Consider the following 24,459-nt stretch of genomic DNA (forward strand, 5'->3'; position numbering starts at 1 on the left):
TGTAAGAGCTAAAACTACAAAATTCCTAGATAAAAAATAAAAACAAAAACACAAGAGGAAACCTTTGAAACCTTGTATGTAGGAAAAATCCTCTCTCTTTCTCCTGTGTGTTTCTCCATTACTCTCATGTGACTACACAGTCACACTTCTGACTCCTGATGTGTGTGGGTTTTCCCAACACCAAGCAATTCTGTGACCCCATCTGGGTTTCCTATAATTTAATTCTATTCTGACACTTCCTATCTGGAGATAGAGTCAAGTCCCACAGGTTAAGGGCTCAATCCCCCAAGACTGCCCTCCACTTCAGATGCTAATTACAAATAGTAGGTTCCCAGATTACCCACAACCTTTGTCCAACTTGGCTACAAATAACAGGTTCTCATCACCTCCTTCCTCTTTGATTTCATTATTTGCTAGAACAGCTCACAGAACTCAGTGAAACACTAATCTTTGCTGGCTTATTATATAATAAAGGATATGCTAAAGGATAAGGATGAACTGCCAGATAAAGTGATACATTGGGCAAGGTCTGGAGGGTCCTGAGAGCAGAAGCTTCTGTCCTCATAGAGTTGGATCACATCATTCTCCTGGTACGTGGATGTGTTCACTGACCTCGAAGCTCTCCAAACCCCCACTATAGTCATTTTATGGAGTTTTCCTTACACAGTCACGATAAATTATTAACTCCATTTCCAGCTCCTCTTCCCTCTCTAGAGAAATATGAACTTGAAAAGTTCTCCTGGTGAAGTCTCAGATGGGTATGAGGAACCTGTTATTGGAAACTGGAAGAATGCCAATCCTTGCTATAAAGTGACAAAGAACTTGGCCAAATTGAGTTCCCATGTGTTGTGAAAAGTAGAGTTTGTAGGGGATGAACTTGGATATTTAGTTGAAGGTATTTCTAAGAAAAATGTTGAAGGCATGGCTTGCATTCTCCTGACTGCTTATAGTAAAATGTGAGAGGAGAGAAATAACTGGAAAAGGAATTATCAAGCAAAAAGGAACCAATGGGAAGATTTGAAAAATTCTCAGTTAATCCATATTTGCAAAAAATGAAGTGTGCTCAAGAAAGAACACCATAGGTGTGTGGCTAGACAACCTCCACTAAAGACATCATGGGTGTGCGACGTGTGGATCCAATCAACCATCCCAGCAGAAGCACTGCAGCTTGGACTGAGGAAGAACAGAGTTGGGATGACATGAAGAAAGCTTGTCAGACCTCTGGAATTCCACAGGCAAGATATGGAATGACATAGCTGTCTGGATGTGAACACATGTCATCCTTTAGTAACAGGGAAAAAGGACCCCAAAGGTGGCTGCCACTGCACATGCCCGGCCAGCAAGACTGTCTCCTTCTTGGTTGCAGAGGGTTTGGGGCTGCAGCTCAGGGCTGTGAGGGAGCAGCACCTGTGAGGGAGAAGGGCCACTGGAGGACAGAACATTTGAGCCAAGGAGGATTATTCTCTAGCCTTGAAATTGAATGGAATTTTCCACAAAAGCATCTTAAGATTAGCTGCATATATTAATGTTTATAAATGTGTTCTGTAGAAGTTTTGCAGGCTGAAGAATCAAAGATGCTAGGGCTGATGTTGTTATAATAAACTAAATCTTTGAATAACTTACAAATCTAATGAAATTTGCTCTGCTAGGTTTTGGGCTTGCTTAGGAATTGTCACCCTCCTTCTTTACAATTTCTTCTTTTTGGAATGAACATGTCTATCGTATGTCTGTCCCACCATTGTGTTTTGTAAGCAGATACCTTGTTTGGTTTCACAGTTTCACCTCTGCAGTGGAATTTTGCCTCAGGATGAACCATCCCTCTACTCTTAACCATACCTGATTTTGATGCTATTTAGATGGTATTTTAGACTTAAAGTTGAAGCTGGAATAGGTTAAGACTCTTGTGGCTGTTGGGATAAGGTGAATGAATATATTTTGCATGTGAGGACATGAATTTTGAAGAACCAGAGGATGGAGTGCTATGGGTTAAATTGTGTCCTTGTACAATTCATATGTTGAAGTTCTAACGCTGAGTACCTCAGAATGTGAATGTATTTGGAGATAGAGTTTTAAGGAGGTAATTAAGGTTAAATGAGGTCATGGGGGTGGGTTCTAATCCAGGATGACTTGCTCTTTTTTTTAAGATTTTATTTATTCATTTTATTTTAGAGAGAGTGCCAGTCAGGGGAGGAGCAGGGATGGGGAAGAATCTCAAGGAGACTCTGTGCAGAGCATGGAGCCTGATGTGGGGCTCTACCTCACAACCCTGAGATCATGACCTGAGCTGAAACCAAGAGTCCCATGCTCAATGACTGAGCAACCCAGGCACCCCCAATATGACTTGTTCTTATAAGACGAGGAGGCTAGGACACACACAAAGGAAAGACCATGTGAGGACACGGGGGGGGTTGGGGGGAAACAGCCATCTACAAGCCAAGAAGAGCGGCTTCAGAAGAAATCCACTATGCTGACACTTTGATCTCAGAATTGCGAGCAAATAAGTTTCCGTTTAAGCCAAAAAGCAGTAATGAATGCATTCTACTACATAGATGAACCTCTACTATATAGATGAACCTCAAAAACAATATGCTAAGTGAAAGAAACTAGACACAAAAGAGAACATTATAAGAGTTTGTTTATATGAAATGTCCAGAAAAAGCAAATTTATAGTGACAAAAAGAATAGTAGTGGTTGCCTGCGAGTAAGAATGGGGAGTGACTGCAAACAGGCACAAGTTTTCTTTTTGGGTTAATGGAAATGTTATAAAATTAGATTTTGGTGTAAGTTACATACTTTGTAAAGTTACTAAAAATTCTTCACTTGATCTTAGCCAAAAGGCCGAGAAGCGATGTGTTACTAAAAATTCTTGAAGTGTAATCTTAATATAGGTGAATTTTATGGTGTGTAAATTTTATCTCTATAAAGCTGTTTAAAAACTTAATGGTTGAAAAGAATTATTGAATATGATACTTGTTGGATCACAGAAACATGATTATGTTTTACTTTAATGTGTCTATACTTAAGATTTATTTCTTCAATAGAATAGTGGGTTACCTTTAAGCACCTAGGATAATTGCATTCATATTGTGGTAGTATCATGAATTTTTCTCTTATTTCTTTTTAAAAAGGGCTTTGAAGCACAATAGGCTGATTAAACATTGGGACAGTGAGAAGTCAATATTGTCAATTTTTTTTTGCCTAAAAACAATAGTCCAACTCCTGGATTTTAGAACCATTTGTATATCTCATTAATGTACAGCCCTTTAGATATTGGTTATACAAACTCATATTTCCTTCTGCTTGCTGAGAGCTGTACAGACTGTAATAACTACTTTGAAGATTTAATTTATTTGAGAGAGAGCACAAGTGGGAGGGAGAGCAGAAAGAGAGGGAGAAGCAGACTACCCGCTGAGCAGGGAGCCCACTGAAGGGCTTTGGGATCAAGACCTGAGCCAAAGGCAGATGCTTAACTAACTGAGCCACCCAGGAGTCCCTGTAATAACTACTTTGAAAAACTACCTGGCCTAACAAAATGACTTGGGTCATTCATTAAGTGATAATAATCCCAATGAAGGCAAAAAGATTAAAAACAACAAGAAGTGGGGGTAATTATGGGAACATCAAAAACTCTGCAGTAGTCTAAATATTCTAACGTGTTCACCACTGAACTAATCATATTAACTTCAGTCAGAATGTTTGCAGGGAGCTAAATTCTGAGTTCCACCTTGAATTGCCAGGTCATCTCTCTTATCCTACAGACGCAGACTTATTGAAAAAGAATGACACAGAGGCCCACATAAGATATGTTAAGGAGCAGAAAACAAAGATTAAAGTGATGGTAAAACATGACCTTGAAAACAGGAATCCAATTTTAGGTCCCAGATAATACTGTTCCTGGCTGTCTCAAAAGACATCAAGTTGCTATATCTAAGTTCTGATTTTTTTAATAGAATGGATTCTTTTTTTAATGAGATATAAATGACATATCACATTATATTAGTTTCAGATGTATGACATAATGATTTGATATTTGGACATATTGCAAAATGATCACCATAGAAAGTCTAATTAATATCTATCTCCATACATAGTAATGGAATTTTTTTCTCGTGAAAACAACTTTTATTGCACTACTGGGTATTTACCCCAAAGACACAGATGTAGTGAAAAGAAGGGCCATATGCACCCCAATGTTCATAGCAGCAATGTCCTCAATAGCCAAACTGTGGAAAGAGCCGAGATCTTCAACAGATGAATGGATAAAGAAGATGTGGTCCATATATACAATGGAATATTACTCAGCCATCAGAAAGGATGACTACCCAACTTCTGCATCAACATGGATGGGACTGGAGGAGATTATGCTAAGTGAAATAAGTCAAGCAGAGAAAGTCAATTACCATATGGTTTCACTTATTTGTGGACCATAAGGAATAGCATGGAGGACATTAGGAGAAGGAAGGGAAAAATGGGGGGGGGGGGGAATCGGAGGGAGAGATGAACCATGAGAGACTATGGACGCTGAGAAACAAACTGAGGGTTTTAGACGGGAGAGGTGTGGGGGGATGGGTTAGACCAGTGATGGGTATTAAGGAGGCACGTACTGCATGGAGCACTGGGTGTTATGTGAAAACAGTGAATCGTGGATCACCACATCAAAAACTAATGATGTTTTTGTATGGTGACTAACATAACATAATAAAAAAATTTTTTTAAAAAGATTTAGTTGCTTAGCAACTTCCAAATATGCAATGCAGCATTATTAACCATAGTCACCATGCTGTACATCTCATCTCCATGACTTATTTATTTTATAACTGGAAGTTTGTGCCTTTTGGCTTCCCTCAACCATTTTGCCCACGCTGCAATTTCCACCTCTAGTAACCACCAATCTGTTCTATGTATCTATGAGCTTAGTGTTTGTAAATTTTATTTTTTATTTTTTTAAATTCTACATTCCACATGTAAGTGAGATCATATGGTACTTTTCTTCTCTCACTGACTTATTTCACTTAGCATATTGCCCTCAAGATCCATTCATATTGTCACAAATAACAGGACTTTACTTTTTATTACGGTTGAAAAATATTCCATTGTGTGTATACCTATTTTCTTTAGTCAGTTATCCATTGATGAAAATATAGGTTATTTCCATATCTTAGTTATTGTAAATAATGCTGCAGAGAACATGGGGTGTATAAATCTTTTCAAATTAGTGTTCTTGTTTTCTCCAGATAAACACCCAGAAATATTTTGGTTTGCTGGATCATATGGCAGTTTTAGAAAATAAAAAATTTTAAACTAAACTAAAATGGTTTTCCATAGTGAATGCACCAATTTATATTCCCAGGAACAATGCACAATACTGCTCATGCACAAGGTTCCCTTCTCTCCACATCCTGGCCAACACTTGGCATTTCTTGTCTTTTTGATTCCAGCCAGTCTAACAGGTGTGAGGTGATATATCATTGAGTTTTGATTTGCATTTCCCTAATGATTAGTGACCTTGAACATGTTTTTACGTACCTGTTAGCCATCTGTATGTCTTTTTTGGAAAAATATCTATACAGATCGTCTCCCCATTTTTTAATTGGATTTTTTGACTATTGAGTTGTGAGTTCTTTATATATTTTGGATATTAACCTCTTATCAACTTATCAAAGATATGATTTGCAAATGTTTTCTACCATTCAGTTTGTTGTCTTTTCATTTTGTTGATGTTTCCTTTGCTGTGCAAAAAAAGTTTTTTATTTTGATATAGTCCCACTTGTTTACTTTTGCTGTCCAATCCAAAAAATCATTGCCAGGACTGATGTCAAGGAGCTTACCACCTACGTTTTATGTTTTCTTCTAGGAGTTTTGAGGTTTAAGGTTTTTAATCCATTTTGAGATAATTTTTGTGTATGGTGTAAGAAAGTGGTCCAGTTTCATTCTTTTGCATCTGGCTACCCAGTTTTCCCAACACCAACTCCTTTGTTGTGAATTAATTGGCCCTATATGCATGGGTTTATTTCTGGGATTTCTATTGTGTTCTTTGAGTTGTCTTTTTTATGCCAATACTATACTGTTCTGATTACTATAGCTTTGTAATAATATAGTTTGAAATCAGGGAGCATTATGTCTCTGGCTTTGTTCTTTCTCAGGATTGCTTTGGCTCTTTGGTGGTCTTTAAGTTCTGATTTTATAAAATGTATCTAGAATCCTTGCTTCCTAGGAAAGGTGAGGGAGAGACAGGAAGGAATACTTGGAAAGTTAAATTCTAGAGAAAGGAAAGAGGGTAGATTAGCGACTGCGCTCTCCTATCTCATACTTAGCCAGTTCCCTCCTGGGGTCCTCCCGCCTCCTGAACATTCAGGTACCATCCCTCAGGATCTGGGCAGAACGGGCTCTGAGCGGCTTGACCCCTGGGTACGCGGGAGCAAGAGGAAGCACGGGTGGAGCCCAGTGCTGACTCTGAATCTCCCTCTTGGGTGGGCACTCCTGAACCTGGAGCGATTCTTGGGCTCTGGAACCACGGTCCTGTACCGTCCCCTAACGGAGCTGGGGGCTGGCTGCGTGAAGGGCTGCTGCGCCCGCTATGAGCTTGTCTACCTCGTGCCAACACCCTCGATGGGAAGCAGGGGTTGGGAAGCGCCCCCGGTGCGCGCACCCTTCCCTCGTGCAATACTCGCGCGCCCCTTTCTTTGCTCACACGTTCCAAGGACGCGTCATAACGACACACCTAACAGTGCGCGCTTTGCCTCGGGCCCCTTTGGCAGCTAACGGAAACCTCTCTGAGCCACTGACTCCATTTGAAGGATCCGACCTTGCAGAACTGCTCCTCATGGGCAGTTACGTGAGCCGGCCTCGCCCTCGGCTGCCCTCCTCTTCTCTGCTGGGTGGGGACCAGCCGGAGACCACTGAGAGCCTCGGGCCCGGGCCCGCTCACCCCGCCCGCGGTGTTCCCTGGGGTGGCCGGGTTCACTCGGCGGCCTCGACCCTGGACGTAGCTCGCAGACTGTCCTATGAGGATCTTGTGGCTTCACCACGTCGTCGTCTGCGGCGACACCGTCGGCGGTTTGCCATAATCCATCGGCGGCAGTACCCAATCCAGCAGGCCCGGTGTTTATTTCTGGGGGTCTTTTCCTCTGTGCCCCAGACCGGCCATCCGAAGCCAGTGCTGTCTGCTTGCGGCTCCAAGATGTTCTGCACCTCAGTGATCCCGAAGATGGCATCGGCTAAGGGCAAACTGACGCTCTGTTTGGCTCTGAAGCAGACAGTCATCCGTATGTGGTCTTCACTGTCTGGTTACCTCACAAATCTGTGTGTAAGGGAGACCTTGGTGAGGGCCCTTGAAGAGAATGGTCAAGTGAGAGCCAAGGCAGAGAAGGACCTGACCTCCTTGGTCGAGAGCAGGGAAGGGCCGGCAAAGTCAGAGGAAGGGAACCCAGGCCGGGAGAGGCAGGATGATCTGAGAAAGGGTGCCGAGGGCAGCCGGAGCGTGCAGTCAGCGTTTAGGCGGCTGATGGTCAACGGAGTCCTCTCTTCCTTTGTGCCCAGGCCTGGGCCTCTGAAGAGAGACTTCTGTTCCACGAGCTTAGAAGAGAGCCTGATTAAGAAATCCCACACCTGCTTTTTGAGCTCCTGCAGCAAACGCAATGCCATCACGAGTTCTTACAGCTCGACTCGAGGTTTCCCATCACCACAGAGATCCACGAGCTTAGAAGAGAGCCTGATTAAGAAATCCCACACCTGCTTTTTGAGCTCCTGCAGCAAACGCAATGCCATCACCAGTTCTTACAGCTCGACTCGAGGTTTCCTCTCACCGCAGAGATGCTGTCCAGGCGCTACCGGGATCTGGGGCCCAGCCTCATCCCAGCCCCGGCTGCCCACGAAGAAAGCCAGCGAGGAGAGCTATCATTCTAGCTCTTCAGCCTCAGCAGAACCACAAAGGAAGATCAGGAATGAAAAGGCTGCAGATGCACCTTCTGGGCAGAAGCAAAGTTTGAGGAATCGCTCACCTGCGTCTGATGGTTCCGGGCCCCGGAAGCGCAAGATCCCTCTATTGCTGTCGATGAGGCGAAATGACCCACTTATCCTGCCTCCACCGCCCCAGCTAAGTTATCAAGTCACCGCTGAAGACCTTGACTTAGAGAAGAGAGCTGCGATCCAGTGGATCAACAAGGTCTTGGAAGGGTAAGACTGAGGCCATCTCTGACTGCAGTGCCCCTCAGCCTTCCTGTTTGTCCACACTTCCTGTGCCAGCCCCCAGCAGAAGAGCCCCTGGCAGATGCAGCACGCACCAGGCCCAGGGACCGTCCCATAGTCGGATGGAGGGGCACCTCCATGGGCTGTTTTTCTTGGTTCTCCCAAAACCTCTGCCTTGCTTGGCTTGGCTCTGAAAAATTGGTCCCCTTTCCCTGGTGCACCAAGGGTCTATTCCCCAGTACTTTGTGCTGGGCCTCACTGGTTCCTTGGAGGAGAATTGTAGGAAACAATTCAAGTCCAGCTGTGCCCAGGGCACTGTACCTCTGGGTCCAATGTCCCCATCAAGTAGGTTAGCTCTCTCCATAGAGACAATGTTCCAGTCCCATCGTCTTTCTGCCAGATGTGCCCCTAGAAATTGGGTGGCTGGAGTTTGTGAGGCTGGCCCACCCAGTGGTCAGGCAGGATCCCTGCAACAGAAGAGGGAAGCTTTGGACCAGTTTTTCTCCAGGAAGGAGCAGGCAAGACACACACTGCTGCCATATTTGTCCTTTCCCACCTTCCCCATTCGCTTAATTAGACCCTTGTCAGTCTTTCTCCTTTCTACATATGAATACTTGGTACCACAAGAACATTCAGGAAATGAACAAAGTTATATGTGTCACATACATATATAGTCATATATATTTATATGCCATGTATAGTCATATATTTATATATAGTCATATAATATATATCATGTATATGTGTATTATATGTTACATAATGTAATGTATATGTAATATACATAATATATACTACATATATTATGTAATACATATGAACAATATATATTTATATATAACACACAGTACATATGTATAATATATAATACATAATTATAATGTATAATAGAATATATAATTAATATATAATATATGTATATTATATACATATGTGTAATATATAGGTGATATGTAATAACACACATATATAATATGTATAATATACTACATATAGAATATATAAGGTGTATTATATTACATATGACAATAGATATTGACTCTCTCTCTCTCTCTATATGACTTTTTGTTAATTTGCCAAATGTTCCATGTCTTTGCTCTTCGAACATAGTGGAGGAAAAATTGACTTGTATAAGTAGCTAGCCTTAACTGTGTCAGATTTTCTGTGGCTCAGCTGATGGGGAAGTAGCACCACTTTATGCCTCTAGAGGCTGACTCCTGATTTTTGTGTTTGAGTACATGAGAGGGAAACCCACACACTAGCCTTTTCCCACTTCTGCTTCTGTCCACCTGACATCACTATGGGCTCGATCATGCCTACTATATGTTAAGAAATGACGTGTGGCAATTTAGTCTTTATTGAATTCTTAAATTTGCTGCAGTTTTAGACTTACAGGACAGTTTACAAAGATAGTACGGAGAATCCCCATCTAGTCTTCATTGAGCTTCTTCTAATGTTACCATCTAACCGAACACTAACCGAAACCAGGAATCTAATATCGATATGATGCTATTAGCTAAATTCAGACTTTAATTGGATTTTCCCAGTTTTTCTAGTAAAGTTTTCTTTCTGTCCCAGTATCAATCCAGAATCCCAAATTGCATTTATTTGTCATGTCTCCTTAGTCTCCTCCAGACGGACCTTTTCTGTCTTAATGCCTTGTGTAAACTTGATATGTCTGAAGAGTACTCATTAGGTATTTTGTAGAATTTCCCTGGGTTTAGATTTCTCTGTTTTCTCAGAAGAACATTGAGGTTATGGATTTTTAAGAAAAATCTCACAGAGGTGATGTACCCTTCTTGGTGTGTCATCTCAGGGTCACATAATATCTATATGTCTTATTATGGGAAATGTTAACCTTGATCACCTAGTTAAGGTGGTGTCTGCCAGGGTTCTCCACTGTACAGTTATTTTTCCCTGTGTAATAAATACTGGGAGAGGCGGAGTCATACTTTGATGCTACAAAAAAATCCTGTTTATCCTTGATCTTTGCATCATCAGTGGATCTCACCTACAGCAATTATATAATTGTGCTGTTTTAATGGTGATTTTCTACTTTCTTTGTTTCTTCTACATTTAATTAGAAATTCTTCTCTAGGGAAGGGTTCTCTTGATTTATTTGTTTATTCAATCATTTAAATCTGGATGGGCTCATCAATACTTATTTTGTACTTTGGGCTATTACCTAATATTATCACTGTTAATTTTGTTGCCCAAATTGTTCCAAATTTCACCATTGTGAAATTATTCTAGGTCCTCTCAGGAGACAGAATTAGGAAGTATATGTTTCTGTGTATACATACTTAACCTATATTTCTAATATTTCTTTCTGTGTGTATGTGTGTGCACAAATGAATCTATACTGATACTTCAGACTGTAATTCAGAACAACAGGGTTCATTCTAGAAATGTCCCCCTTTGCTTATGTGTAACTTCTTTCTCCAACAGTTTCTCCAGAGAAACTTGGTCTAATCTATCTATACTGTATTTACTTATTTTTCCAATTTAAGTTGTTCAAATTCAAAATTTGTCCAGTTTAATATACTTACATATTATCTATAATATATTTATTTATTTGTCTAGTGCTACAATACATGTGTTGTAGTTTCAGAATTGCTAACCCTGTGGGCATCTTACCAAAGTGTTTGTGTACAATTATTTCTGTTTAGCCTTACAGTATCCACTGCTTTTAACTAAAACACTGCTTTTAAAAATCATTGGGTTCAGGTTTCAGCTTCCTTTTGGTGAGGTTATGGGATCCATTTGTACCACACCTAGATTCATTTCTCACAATCTGCATTCCATTTTGGGTTCCTCCAACAATCTAGTTGATTTTAATTTGCAAGCAGTAAAACTCATTCTTTTTGGTGTACAGTTTGCTTATATTTTGTTGAGTATCTCTTTTAAAAAAAAGATTATTTATTTATTTATGTTTTTAGAGAGAGAGCATGGGGAGAGGGGAGGGACCTGGGGAGGAACAGAGGAGGAGGTAGAGGAGGAAGGGAGGAAGAGTGAGAGGATCTCCAGCAGATTCCACACTGAATATGGAGCCTGACTCAGGGCTCAATCTCATGAGCCTGAGATCATGACCTGACCTGAAACCAAGAGTCAGAGGCTCAACCAACTAAGCCATCCAGGTGCCCCTTACTGAAAATTTCTGTGTCTGTGTTCCTGAGAGATATTGGTCTGAAATTTTATTTTCTTGTGTTGTTTTTGTCTGGTTTTGGTATCAGAGTAATACTACCCACATAGAATGAGTTGGGAAGGGTTCCGTCCTGTTATACCTGGAAGAATTTGTACAGTTGGTATAATTTCTTCTTGAAATGCTTGGGAGAGTTTACCAATGAAGCCATGGGGGCCTGGGTTTTTCTTTATGGGAAGACTTAAAATGACTAATTCAATCTTGTAGGTCTACTAAGGTTTCTAATTCTTCTTTTTTTAAAATTTTTAAATAATTTTTTATTGTTATGTTAATCACCATACATTACATCATTAGTTTTTGATGTAGTGTTCCATGATTCATTGTTTGTGCATAACACCCAGTGCTCCACACAGAATGTGCCCTCTTTAATACCCATCACCAGGCTAACCCATCCCCCCACCCCCCCTCCCCTCTAGAACCCTCAGTTTGTTTTTCAGAGTCCATCGTCTCTAAAGGCTCGTCTCCCGCTCCGACTTACTCCCCTTCATTCTTCCCCTCCTGCTATCTTCTTCTTCTTCTTCTTTTTTTCTTAACATATATTGCATTATTTGTTTCAGAAGTACAGATCCGTGATTCATCAGTCTTGTACAATTCACAGTGCTCACCATAGCACATACCCTCCCCAATGTCTATCACCCAGCCACCCAATCCCTCCCACCCCCCAGCACTCCAGCAACCCTCAGTTTGTTTCCTGAGATTAAGAATTCCTCATATCAGTGAGGTCATATGATACATGTCTTTCTCTGACTGACTTATTTCACTCAGCATAACACCCTCCAGTTCTATCCACGTCATTGCAAATGGCAAGATCTCATTCCTTTTTATGGCTGCATAATATTCCATTGTGTATATATACCACACCTTCTTTATCCATTCATCTGTCAATGGACATCTTGGCTCTTTCCACAGTTTGGCTATTGTGGACATTGCTGCTATAAACATCGGGGTGCACGTACCGCTTCGGGTCCCTACATTTGTATCTTTGGGGTAAATACCCAGTAGTGCAATTGCTGGATCGTATGATAGCTCTATTTTCAACTGTCTGAGGAACCTCCATACTGTTTTCCAGAGTGGTTGCACCAGCTTGCATTCCCACCAACGGTGTAGGAGTGTTCCCCTTGCTCCACATCGCCGGCAACATCTGTCGTTCCCTGACTTGTTAATTTTAGCCCTTCTGACGGGTGTGAGTGGTATCTCATTGAGGTTTTGATTTGGATTTCCCTGATGCCGAGCGATGTTGAGCACTTTTTCATGTGTCTGTTGGCCATTTGGAGGTCTTCTTTGGAAAAATGTCTGTTCATGTCTTCTGCCCATTTATTGATTGGATTATTTGTTCATTGGGTGTTGAGTTTGATAAGTTCTTTATAGATTTTGGATACTAGCCCTTTATCTGCTATGTCATTTGTGAATATTTTCTCCCATTCTGTCGGTTGTCTTTTGGTTTTGTGGACTGTTTCTTTTGCTGTGCAAAAGCTTTTTATCTTGATGAAATCCCAATAGTTCATTTTTGCCCTGGCTTCCCTTGTCTTTGGCGATGTTTCTAGGAAGAAGTTGCTGTGGCTGAGGTCGAAGAGATTGCTGCCTGTGTTCTCCTTTAGGATTTTGATGGACTCCTGTCTCACGTTTAGGTCTTTCAACCATTTGGAGTCTATTTTCGTGTGTGGTGTAAGGAAATGGTCCACTTTCATTCTTCTGCATGTGGCTGTCCAATTTTCCCAACACCATTTGTTGAAGAGACTGTCTTTTTGCCATTGGACATTCTTTCCTGCTTTGTCAAAGATTAGTTGACCATAGACTTGAGGGTCCATTTCTGGGCTCTCGATTCTGTTCCATTGATCTATGTGTCTGTTTTTGTGCCAGTACCATACTGTCTTCATGATGACAGCTTTGCAATAGAGCTGGAAGTCTGGAATTGTGATGCCGCCAGCTTTGCTTTTCTTTTTCAATACTCCTCTGGCTATTCGGGGTCTCTTCTGGTTCCATACAAATTTTAGGATTATTTGTTCTATTTCTTTGAAAAAGGCGGATGGTATTTTGATGGGGATTGCATTGAATGTGTAGATCGCTCTAGGTAGCACTGACATCTTCACAATGTTTGTTCTTCCAATCCATGAGCATGGAACGTTTTTCCATTTCTTTGTGTCTTCTCCAATTTCTTTCATGAGTATTTTATAGTTTTCTGAGTACAGATCCTTTGCCTCTTTGGTGAAATTTATTCCTAGGTATCTTATGGTTTTGGGTGCAATTGTGAATGGGATCGACTCCTTGATTTGTCTCTCTTCTGTCTTGTTGTTGGTGTACAGGAATGCCACTGATTTCTGTGCATTGATTTTATAGCCTGCCACTTGACTGAATTCCTGTATGAGTTCTAGCAGTTTTGGGGTGGAGTCTTTTGGGTTTTCCACAGACAGTATCATATCATCTGCAAAGAGTGAGAGTTTGACTTCTTCTTTGCCGATTTGGATGCCTTTGATTTCTTTTTGTTGTCTGATTGCTGTGGCTAGGACTTCTAATAGTATGCTGAATAGCAGTGGTGAGAGTGGACATCCCTGCCGCGTTCCTGACTTTAGGGGAAAAGCTCTCAGCTTTTCCCCATTGAGAATGATATTCGCTGTAGGTTTTTCATAGATGGCTTTTATGATATTGAGGTATGTACCCTCTATCCCTATACTCTGAAGAGTTTTGATCAAGAAAGGATGCTGTACTTTGTCAAATGCTTTTTCTGCATCTATTGAGAGGATCATATGATTCTTGTTCTTTCTTTTGTTAATGTATTGTATCACGTTGATTGATTTGCGGATGTTGAACCAACCTTGCAGCCCAGGGATAAATCCCCCTTGGTCATGGTGAATAATCCTTTTAATGTACTGTTCGATCCTATTGGCTAGTATTTTGGTGAGAATTTTTGCATCCATGTTCATCAAGGATAATGGTCTGTAATTCTCCTTTTTGATGGGGTCTTTGTCTGGTTTTGGAATCAAGGTAATGGTGGCCTCATAAAATGAGTTTGGAAGTTTTCCTTCCATTTCTATTTTTTGGAACAGTTTCAGGAGAATAGGTATTAATTCTTCTCGAAATGTCTGACAGAATTCCCCTGGGAAGCCATCTGGCCCTGGGCCTTTGTTTGTTGGGAGATTTTGGATGACTGCTTCAATTTCCTTAGTGGTTATTGGTCTGTTCAGGTTTTCTATTTCTTCCTGGTTCAATTTTGGTGGTTGATACATCTCTAGGAATGCACCCATTTCTTCCAGGTTATCTAATTTGCTGGCATAGAGTTGCTCATAATATGTTCTTAGAATTGTTTGTATTTCTTTGGTGTTGGTTGTGATCTCTCTTTCATTCATGATTTTGTTGATTTGGGTCATTTCTCTTTTCTTTTTGATAAGTCTGGCCAGCGGTGTATCAATTTTGTTAATTCTTTCAAAGAACCAGCTCCTAGTTTCGTTGATCTCTTCTACTGTTCTTTTGCCTTCTATTTCATTGATATCTGCTCTGATCTTTATTATTTCTCTTCTCCTGCTGGGTTTAGGCTTTCTTTGCTGTTCTTTCTCCAGCTCCTTTAGGTGTAGGGTTAGGTTGTGTATTTGAGACCTTTCTTGTTTCTTGAGAAAGATTTGTATTGCTATATACTTTCCTCTCAGGTCTGCCTTTGCTGTATCCCAAAGATTTTGAACAGTTGTGTTTTCACTTTCATTCGTTTCCATGAATGTTTTTAATTCTTCTTTAATTTCCTGGTTGACCCATTCATTCTTTAGTAGGATGCTCTTCAGCCTCCATGTATTTGAGTTCTATCCAACTTTCTTCTTGTGACCGAGTTCTAGTTTCAAAGCATTGTGGTCTGAAAATATGCAGGGAATGATCCCAATCTTTTGGTACCGGTTGAGACCTGATTTGTGACCTAGGTTGTGATCAACTCTGGAGAAAGTTCCATGGGCACTAGAGAAGAATGTGTGTTCTGTTGCTTTGGGATGGAATGTTCTGAATATGTCTACAAAGTCCATTTGGTCCAGTGTTTCATTTAAAGTCTTTATTTCCTTGTTGATCTTTTGCTTAGATGATCTGTCCATTTCAGTCAGGGGGGGTGTTAAATTCCCCCGCTATTATTGTATTGTTGTCAATGTGTTACTTTGCTTTTGTTATTAATTGCCTTAGATAATTGGCTGCTCCCATATTAGGGGCATAGATATTTACAATTGTTAGATCTTCTTGTTGGATAGACCCTTTAAGTAGGATATAGTTTCCTCCTTCATCTCTTATTACAGTCTTTGTTTTAAAATCTAATTTGTCTGATATAAGGATTGCCACCCCAGCTTTCCTTTGGTGTCCATTAGCATGGTCAATCGTTTTCCACCCCCTCACTTTCAATCTGGGGCTGTCTTTGCATCTAAAATGAGTCTCTTGCAGACAGCATATTGATGGGTCTTGTTTTTTAATCCAATCTGATAGCCTGTGTCTTTTGATTGGGGCATTTAGCCCATTTACATTCAGGGTAACTATTGAAAGGTATGAATTTATGCCATTGTATTGCCTGTAAGGTGACTGTTACTGTATATTGTCTGTGTTCCTTTCTGATCTATGCTGCTTTTAGGCTCTCTTTTTGCTTAGAGGACCCCTTTCAATATTTCTTGTAGGGCTGGTTTTGTGTTTGCAAATTCCTTTAGTTTTTGTTTGTCCTGGAAGCTTTTTATCTCTCCTACTTTCAATGACAGCCTAGCTGGATATATATTCTTGGCTGCATATTTTTCTCGTTTAGTGCTCTGAAGCTATCATGCCAGTACTTTCTGGCCTGCCAGGTCTCTGTAGATAAGTCTGTTGCCGATCTAATGTTTCTACCATTATAGGTTACATATCTCTTCTCCCGAGCTGCTTTCAGGATTTTCTCTTTGTCTCTGAGACTTGTAAGTTTTACTATTAGATGTCGGGGTGTTGACCTATTTTTATTGATTTTGAGAGGGGTTCTCTGTGCCTCCTGTATTTTGATGCCTGTTTCCTTCCTCTCATTAGGGAAGTTCTCTGCTATTATTTGCTCCAATATACCTTCTGCCCCTCTCTCTCTTTCTTCTTCTCCTGGGATCCTAATTATTCTAATGTTGTTTCATCTTATCGTATCACTTATCTCTCGAATTCTGCCCTCGTGATCCTGTAGTTGTTTCTCTCTTTTTCTCAGCCTCTTTATTTTCCATCATTTGGTACTCTATATCGCTGATTCTCTCTTCTGCCTCATTTATCCTAGCAGTTAGTGCCCCCATTTTTGATTGCACCTCATCAATAGCCTTTTTGATTTCGACTTGGTTAGATTTTAGTTCTTTTATTTCTCCAGAAAGGGTTTCTTTAATAACTTCCACGCTTTTTTCAAGCCCAGCTAGTATATTTAAAGTCATGATTCTGAACTCTAGGTCCGACATCTTACTAACGTCCGTATTGAGTAGGTCCCTGGCTGAAGGTACTACCTCTTGTTCTTTTTGCTGAGGTGATTTTTTTTTCATCTTGTCATTTTGTCCAGAGGAGAAGAGATGAATGAGAGGACAAAATGCCAACAGGTTAAGAACGTCCCCAGCAAATATACTCTATACAAATCAGAAAAGACCTGAAACCAGGGGAAAAGAAAGGGAAAGAAAGAGAAAAGAAAGAGAAGAGAAAGAAAGAAAAAAAAACCAAAAAGAAAAAGATTAAGAACAAAAACAGAACAATACAAAAAAAAAAAAACGAATATGATCAAATATGATCAGGCATAGATCAGTGCCACAGACTAGATTTTGGGCGTATTTTGGTCTGTTAGAAAAAAGTGCCTCCTAAAATTTTAAAGGAAGAAAGACTTATATATGTACAAAATAAGGGTTGATACAATGAAGGGATGGAAGATGACTGTAAAGATGAAAATTATAAAAGATTTTATAAAAGGAATTGATACAATAAGAAGTTTGAAAAAAGAAAGAAGAAGATTTAAAAAAAAAGAGAGAGAGAATGTGATCAGGCAGGAGAATAGAACAAAGCCATACACTAGTGATTTAGGGTATATTTTGATCTGTTAGAAGAAACTGTATCTCAAAATTTTAAAGAGAGAACAACTTATATATATATGCCAAAAATAACGGTAACTACTATGAAGGGATAAAATATGACTCTAAAAATGAAAAATAATGTTTTTTTTAAAAAAAGAGATTGATAAGATGTTGGTTGAAAAAAGGAAAAAGAGAAATTAAAAAAAAAACAGTTAAAAAATTAACTTTGAAAAACTAATGAATCATGGTAAAAAAAAAAGCCATGAATTCTATGTGCAGTATTCCCGTAGCGCTGGAGTTCTCCCGTTCTCCTTGATCGGTAAACTTGGTCTTGGCTTGCTGGCTGTTCGTGCTGATCTTCTGGGGGAGGGGCCTGTTGCCATGGTTCCCAAATATCTTTGCCGGAGGCAGAATTGCCCCACCCTTGTTGGTCCCAGCTAAGCAAGCTGCTCGGGTTTGCTCTCAGGAGCTTTTGTTGCCTGCAAGCTTTCAGTATGGCTTTGGAGGAGGACAGTGAAAATGGCGGCCTCCCAATCTCCGCCCTAGAGGAGGCAAGAACTTGGGGCTCCACTCCTCAGTGCGCCCCCAGAGAAAAGCAGTCAGTCACTTCCGTGTCCCCGGTCTCTGGCCGCACTCCATGCTCACCCAGCCTGTGACCGATCGTTTCTATCTCTGGCACCCGACCCCGTGTGGAGTCTCCAAACCCAGCAGATCCCTGTGGTGCGCTCCCGGCACCGCTCCTCCCGGGGGAGGAAGGGGAGTCTCCCCGGATCTGCCACCTGTTGGGTCCCTGCTGGAGGAGTAGTGGCCCAACTGGGCCGCGGATCACAGTTTATGGCAACCCCGAGCTGAGAGCCTGCGCCTCGGCTCCATCTCCGCAGCCAGCTTCCCCTCTCCGATACCTGGGAGCTCTGCCACACTCAGGCACCCCCGGTCTTTCTGTGACCCCGAGGGTCCTGAGACCACACTGTCCCGTGAGGGTTCCACCTCCCACTTCGCCACTGGAGGGACATCCCTCCGCGGAGCTGACTTCTAAAAGTTCCGATTTTGTGCTCCGCGGCTCTAGCACTTGCCAGAAGTGGCCGACGGAGGCCCCCTCCCCCGCCGTCTATCCTCTCGAATATCGCCTCAGATTCACTTCTCCACACGTGCTACCTTCCAGAAAGTGGTCGCTTTTCTGTTCAGAGAGTTGTTGCTACTCTCCTCTTCGATCTCCTGTTGAGTTCGTAGGTGTTCAGAATGGTTTGATCCCTATTCAGCTGAATTCCTGAGACCAGACGAAATCCAGGTCTCCTACTCCTCCGCCATCTTGCTCTGCCCCCCTCACATAGCAATTCTATTTTTAATTTTTTTGAGGAAATACCAAAGTGCTTCCCATAGCTGCACCATTTTATATCCCACCAAAAATGCACAACAGTTTCAATTTCTCTACATCCTAACAATTTTTTTTTAGTGCCCCCACAATGGGTGTGAGGTGAGGTGATAGCTCATTATGGTTTTGATTTACATTTCTCTAATTGTTCCAATGTTAAGTATCTTTTCATGTTCTTGTTGGTCATTTGTATATTTTCTTTGGTGAAGCATCTATTCAAGTCCTTTGCCCATTTTTCAAATGGGGTATTTGGTTTGTTGTTGTTGAGTTGTAGTTCTTTATATGTTCTGAATATTAACCCCTTCTCAAATAGATGATTTGCAAGTATTTTCTCCCATTCCACATGTTGCCCTTTCACTCTGTGATTTCACATGCAGAATTTTTAAATTTTGATGTAGTCTCATCTATTTTTGCTTTTATTGTCTATGGTTTTGGTGTCATATCTAAGAAATCATTGCCAAATCCAATGTCATGAAGCCATTCCCCTAAGTTTGCTTCCCAGAGTTTTATAGTATTATGTCTTAGGTTTAAATCCTTAATCCATTCTGAATTAATATTTGTATATGATGTAAGCTAAGGATCCAATTTCATTATTTTGCATGTGGTTGTCCAGTTTTCCCAACATCATCTGTTGAAGAGAGTGTCTTTTCCCCATTGGGTGGTGTTGGTAACCTTGTCAAAAATCATCTGACCGGGGCGCCTGGGTGGCTCAGTAGTTCAGCGTCTGCCTTTGGCTCAGGTCATGATCCCAGGGTCCTGGGATCGAGCCCTGCATCGGGCTCCCTGCTTGGCGGGGAGCCTACTTCTCCCTCTTCCTCTCCCCCTGCTTGTGTTCCCTCTCTTGCTGTGTCTCTCTCTGCCAAATAAATAAATAAAATCGTTAAAAAAAAAATCATCTGACCATACTCATGAGGTTTTAATTCTGGGCTTTCTATTCTATTCCATGGGTCTATATATTTCTCTTTATGCTAATACCACATTGTCTTGATAACTATAGCTTTGTAATGTGTTTTGAAATCTTGAAGTATGAAGACTCCTATTTTGCTCTTTTTAAAGATTGTTTTGGCTATTCAGAGTCCCTATGAAATAGGAAATTCATATTTGAAATTCAGGATGGATTTCTCTAGTTCTACAAAAAATGCCACTGGGAATTTGAGAGGGATTGGAGTGAATCTTTAGGTCACTTTGGGTAGTATGGACATCATTTTTTTTTTAAGATTTTATTTCTTTATTTGACAGAGAGAGAGAGCACAAGCAGGGGGACAGGCAGAGGCAGAGGAAGAAGCAGACTCCCCGCTGAGCAGGGAGTCCGACATGGGGCTCGATCCCAGGACCCTGGAATCATGACCGGAGCTGAAGGCAGCAGCTTAACTGACTGAGCCACCCAGGTGCCCCTGGTAGTATGGACATCTTAACAATAGTAAACCTTCTAACCCAGTGAATAACAAATACTTTTCTCTTTGTGTTTATTTCAGAATGTTTTGTAATTTTCAGTGTACAGATCTTTCACCTCCTTGGCTTATTCCAAAGTATTTTATTCTTTTTGATATTATTCTGAAGGGTTTTTTTCTTTTTATTTCCTTTTTGGATTTTTCATTGTTAGTTTACAGAAACACAACTGATTTTTGAAGGGTTTGTATCCTGAAATTCTGCTGAATTTGTTCATTAGTTCTAAGAGTTTATTTGTGGATTCTTTAGGCTTTTCTACATACAAGATCATGCCAACTGCAGAGATCATTTTACTTCATCCTTTCCGATTTGGATGCCTTTTTTTTTTTTTTCTTGTCTAATAGCTCTGGCTAGGAACTCCAGGACTATGTTGAACAGAAGTGGCAAGAGTGTGCATCTTTGCCTGTTCCTGATCCTAGAAGAAAAGTTTTCACTCTTTCACCACTGTATATGATGTTTTGCATACATGGTCTTTATTATGTTTAAAAAGTGTCCTTCTATTCCTAGTTTTAGTGTTTTTATCATGAAATGTTTGAATTTTATCAAATATTTTTTCTGCATCAACTGAGATGATGTAGTTTTTGTACTTCACTAAGTTAATGTGGTGTATTTGCATTGATTGATTTTTATGTGTAGGACCATGCTTACATTCCAGGAATAAATTCCACTTGGTCATGATGCATAATCCTTTAAATGTGCTATTGAATTCAGTTTGCTAGAATTTTGTTTAGGTTTTTGCATTAATACTCATCCTGGATATTGGTCTACAGTTCCGTCTTCTTGTAGTGTCTTTTTGCCTGGCTTTGGTATCAGGGTGATACTGGCCTCATAAAATAATTTTTGGAGTGTTCCCTACTTTTCAGTTTTTTGTAAGATTTTAGAAATTAGTATTAATTCTTCTTTAAATGTTTGACAGAATTCTCCAGTGAAGTCATCTGGTCCTAGGCTTTTCTCTGTTGGGTTTTGATTCAATCTCCTTACTAATTATAGAACTATTCAGATTTTATTTCTTCATGAATCAATCTTTGTAGGTTATATTTCTAGAAATTTATCCATTTCTTCAAGTAATACAATTTGTTGGCATATAATTGTTCATAGTATTCAAATCTTTTTATTTTTATGGCATCAGCTTTAACGTCCTCCCCGCCACTTCATTTCTGATTTTACTTGAGCCTTACCTCTTTTTTCTTAATCTAGATAAGGGTTTGTTGATGTGTTGTGTTTTCATTTTCATTTGTCTCAAGATATTTTCTCATTTCCCTTATGATTTCTTCTTTGACCCGTTGGTTATTTAAAAGTGTGTTGTGCTGGGGTGGGGGGGGTCTATGGTGTGCAAAGTGCAATAAACTCTCTTACCTACTTTGATGCAATTCTTCTTGACTTTGTACTTGCCTGGGGTTCCGCCACCTCTTAACCAGTTTCTAGAATTCTCATAAAGGCAATTTGGTTAATATATTATTATCTCCATTGAAGAAAAAGAGCCTGGGTCTTCTCATTTCACCATCTTGGTCAAGTCTACTATAGTAGTGGTTTGTTATTTATAAATTTGTCTATTTCATCTAAATAATTTATTTATTGACATGTTATTGATCTCAAAGAACCAGGTGTTTCATTAATTTTCTGTTTTCCTGTTTTCTATTTCAGTGATTTCTGTTTTGATCTCTAAACTTTACAATATCATTGAGTAATCCCACTCCGATAAATCTACCCAAGAGACAAGAAAACATAGGTCCACACAAAAGCTGTACATGAAATGTTCAGAGCAGCATTATTTATAGTAACCAAAAAGTAGAAACAATCCAAATGTCCAACTGGAAAGATAAGTGTGTAGTATATCCACAAAATGGAATACTATTCAGCAACAAAAATAAATGAAGTATTGACACATGCTACAACATGAACCTTGAAAATATCATGCTAAGTGAAAGAAGCCATTCACAAAGGCCACAACTAATTGTAGTATTCCGTTAATATGAAATGTTCAGAATGAGAAAAATCTACAAGAACAGAAAGCAGATTAGTGGTTTCCTAGAGCTGTAGGGATGTAGGCATTTAGGAATGATAGCTGTAGGTTTTCTTTTTGGGGTAATGAAAACACTGTAAAATTGTGGTAATAGATGCACAACTCTGTGAATATACTGAAAGTCATTGCCTTGTAAACTTTAAAAGGGTGAATTTTATGGTATGTGAATTATATCTCAATAAAGTTTTTTTTTTAAATCATGCCACCCTTAAAATAAAACTATGAAAAGTCAGACTTCACCATACTCTAGCTTGCTAGTTTCATGGATTCTAGTGGAAGACCCCAGACTCCCAGACCATAGAAAAGGGACTTTATTACTCATGATACAACAGACAACATAAGTTTCTTGTTCATGGTTCTCCATATGCCCTGCATCACAAAGGGGTGACATGGAAGTGGGATGGGGTGGATAGGTCACAATGGGTTTGTGTCACAGCTGCGGATCTCCAAGCCTAAAAAATCCCCAATCTTTCTATAGAAGCTACAGGCAAACCTGCCCAAATTTTGTCCTGGAGAAAGACATTCTCTATTATCCTGGAAACCAAACAAATCTGCTCTCTGCCCCAGAGGAAGACATTCTATCTGCCAAGGCTTCTTGTTAAATCTCAAAAGGACTGTCCAAATCAAAAGACAAGATCCCCCAAGAGACCTGTCTCCCACTCCTGGAACATTCTTCCACCTGACTGCAGTTTTGGATTCTATAACAAAAATACGAATGTAACTCTGGACTCATTTTTCTCAGTTCAGTTTCTTGAGGGAAACAAAGGCTGAGTTTGAGTTCTCTACACCAGTCCTGATATCCTCTGTCCTCACAAATAAACAAGGTGTGTGTTTACAGTTAAGGACTCATGTTACAACAAATGACCCAGGGAAAGAAATCAGACCACAGTTTGACTATTTCTTTGACAAGAAAAACCCCATTTTTCTACTGCTTCCATGCCATTTTCACATTCACAGAGGTGTTTTAAGGGCCAGGAAACCATTCCTGAAGCCTCTCTGTCCTGGGGTGGGGTGGTGATGACCAAATTTTGTTCTCCGTATACACTAAGCTGTGACTTCCAAGTAAAGCCTCATCTACACTGCCTGTACAGACTATTTCTCCCCTGAGCACATCCTATGTCCTACAAAGGCTTGCTTCCATCTAAAGCCTCCTCAATACTCCCTAAAGACTTCTCCCCCGAGTGTCTCTTCTGATGTGTGACGAGATCTGACTTCAGGCCAAAGCCTTGCCCACACTTCTTACACACAAAAGGCTTTTCTGCTGAGTGTGTCTGCTGGTGTCCACTTAAGGGCCCCCTTACAGCTAAAATTTTTCATACATTCCCTGCACACAAAGCACCACTGCTCTTTCCCTGGTGTGTTCTCTGGTTTGTGAAGAGTGCTCCCTTAAAGCTGAAGCCCACACACCCTGCACACAAAGCATTTCTCTCCCAAGTGTCTGACAAGGGCTGACTTATAGCTGAAGCTGCACCCACACTCCATGCACATAAGGCACAGCCCAGCAATATGTGTGCACTGGTGTCTGAGGAAAACTGGACTTCGGTCAGAAGTCCTGTCCATATTCCCTGCACACAAAAGATTTCTCCTTTGAATGTATTTTGTGGTGTTTCACAAGGATTGACATGTCTAAAGCCATGCCCACAATCCCTACACACATACAGCTTCTCCCCTGTGTGTCCTCTGATGTGCAATGAGGGTTAATTTCTTAGTAAAAGACCGTCTACACTCATTGAACAGAAAACACTTCTCCCCTGAGTCTGACTTCTGATGTCTGTGAAGATTTGACTTCCATGTTCCCGGCACATGAAAGGCTGCTTACCCAGGTGCATCCTCTGGGGTCTCTGGAGGGATGACTTACTGCCAAAGCCTGCCCATAAGTCCTCTCCTCTGAGTGTGTCCCATACAAGCGAGGTTTGAGTGCTAGCTAAGGCTCTTCTCACACTCTGCCCAACTGACTACTCCACATCCCAAAAGTCTACCTCCTTCAGAGGTGTCTGCCTCCTGGGGGTTTGCCCTCTTTAACAGGCTGAGCTCTATGCCTGCCACTCTGTTTCTAGTGCCTTCCCTAATGTGTAGAGGCTGTCCTAGCAGTGGGCTGCAAAGCTCCCCTTTAATTTGTCCTCCATAACTAGGACTTGGTATCTGCTTTCTCATGTACTTATGCCCTGTCGCTCCAGCAGCTTTGTGCAGAAAGTTGTTGCACTTGTGTCTTTGGATCCTCTTG

General features: G+C 40.7%; 1 protein-coding gene and 1 pseudogene across 1 annotated transcript; one reads left to right on the forward strand and one right to left on the reverse strand.

Annotated features, from left to right (window-relative positions):
* Window positions 1-2,685: 2,685 nt before the first annotated feature.
* On the reverse strand, window positions 2,686-2,850 carry LOC113930113 (annotated as a pseudogene).
* Window positions 2,851-6,577: 3,727 nt separating this feature from the next.
* On the forward strand, window positions 6,578-23,032 carry LOC118357006 (nuclear envelope pore membrane protein POM 121-like). Its single transcript, XM_035727701.1, has 2 exons — window positions 6,578-8,175; window positions 22,714-23,032. The coding sequence occupies exons 1-2, from the start codon at window positions 6,578-6,580 to the stop codon at window positions 22,835-22,837; spliced, it is 1,722 nt and encodes a 573-aa protein (XP_035583594.1). The 3' UTR covers window positions 22,838-23,032.
* The last annotated feature ends 1,427 nt before the right edge of the window (window positions 23,033-24,459 follow it).

The sequence above is a fragment of the Zalophus californianus genome, chromosome 5, assembly GCF_009762305.2.
Source record: "Zalophus californianus isolate mZalCal1 chromosome 5, mZalCal1.pri.v2, whole genome shotgun sequence".
Classification (NCBI taxonomy): Eukaryota; Metazoa; Chordata; class Mammalia; order Carnivora; family Otariidae; genus Zalophus; species Zalophus californianus.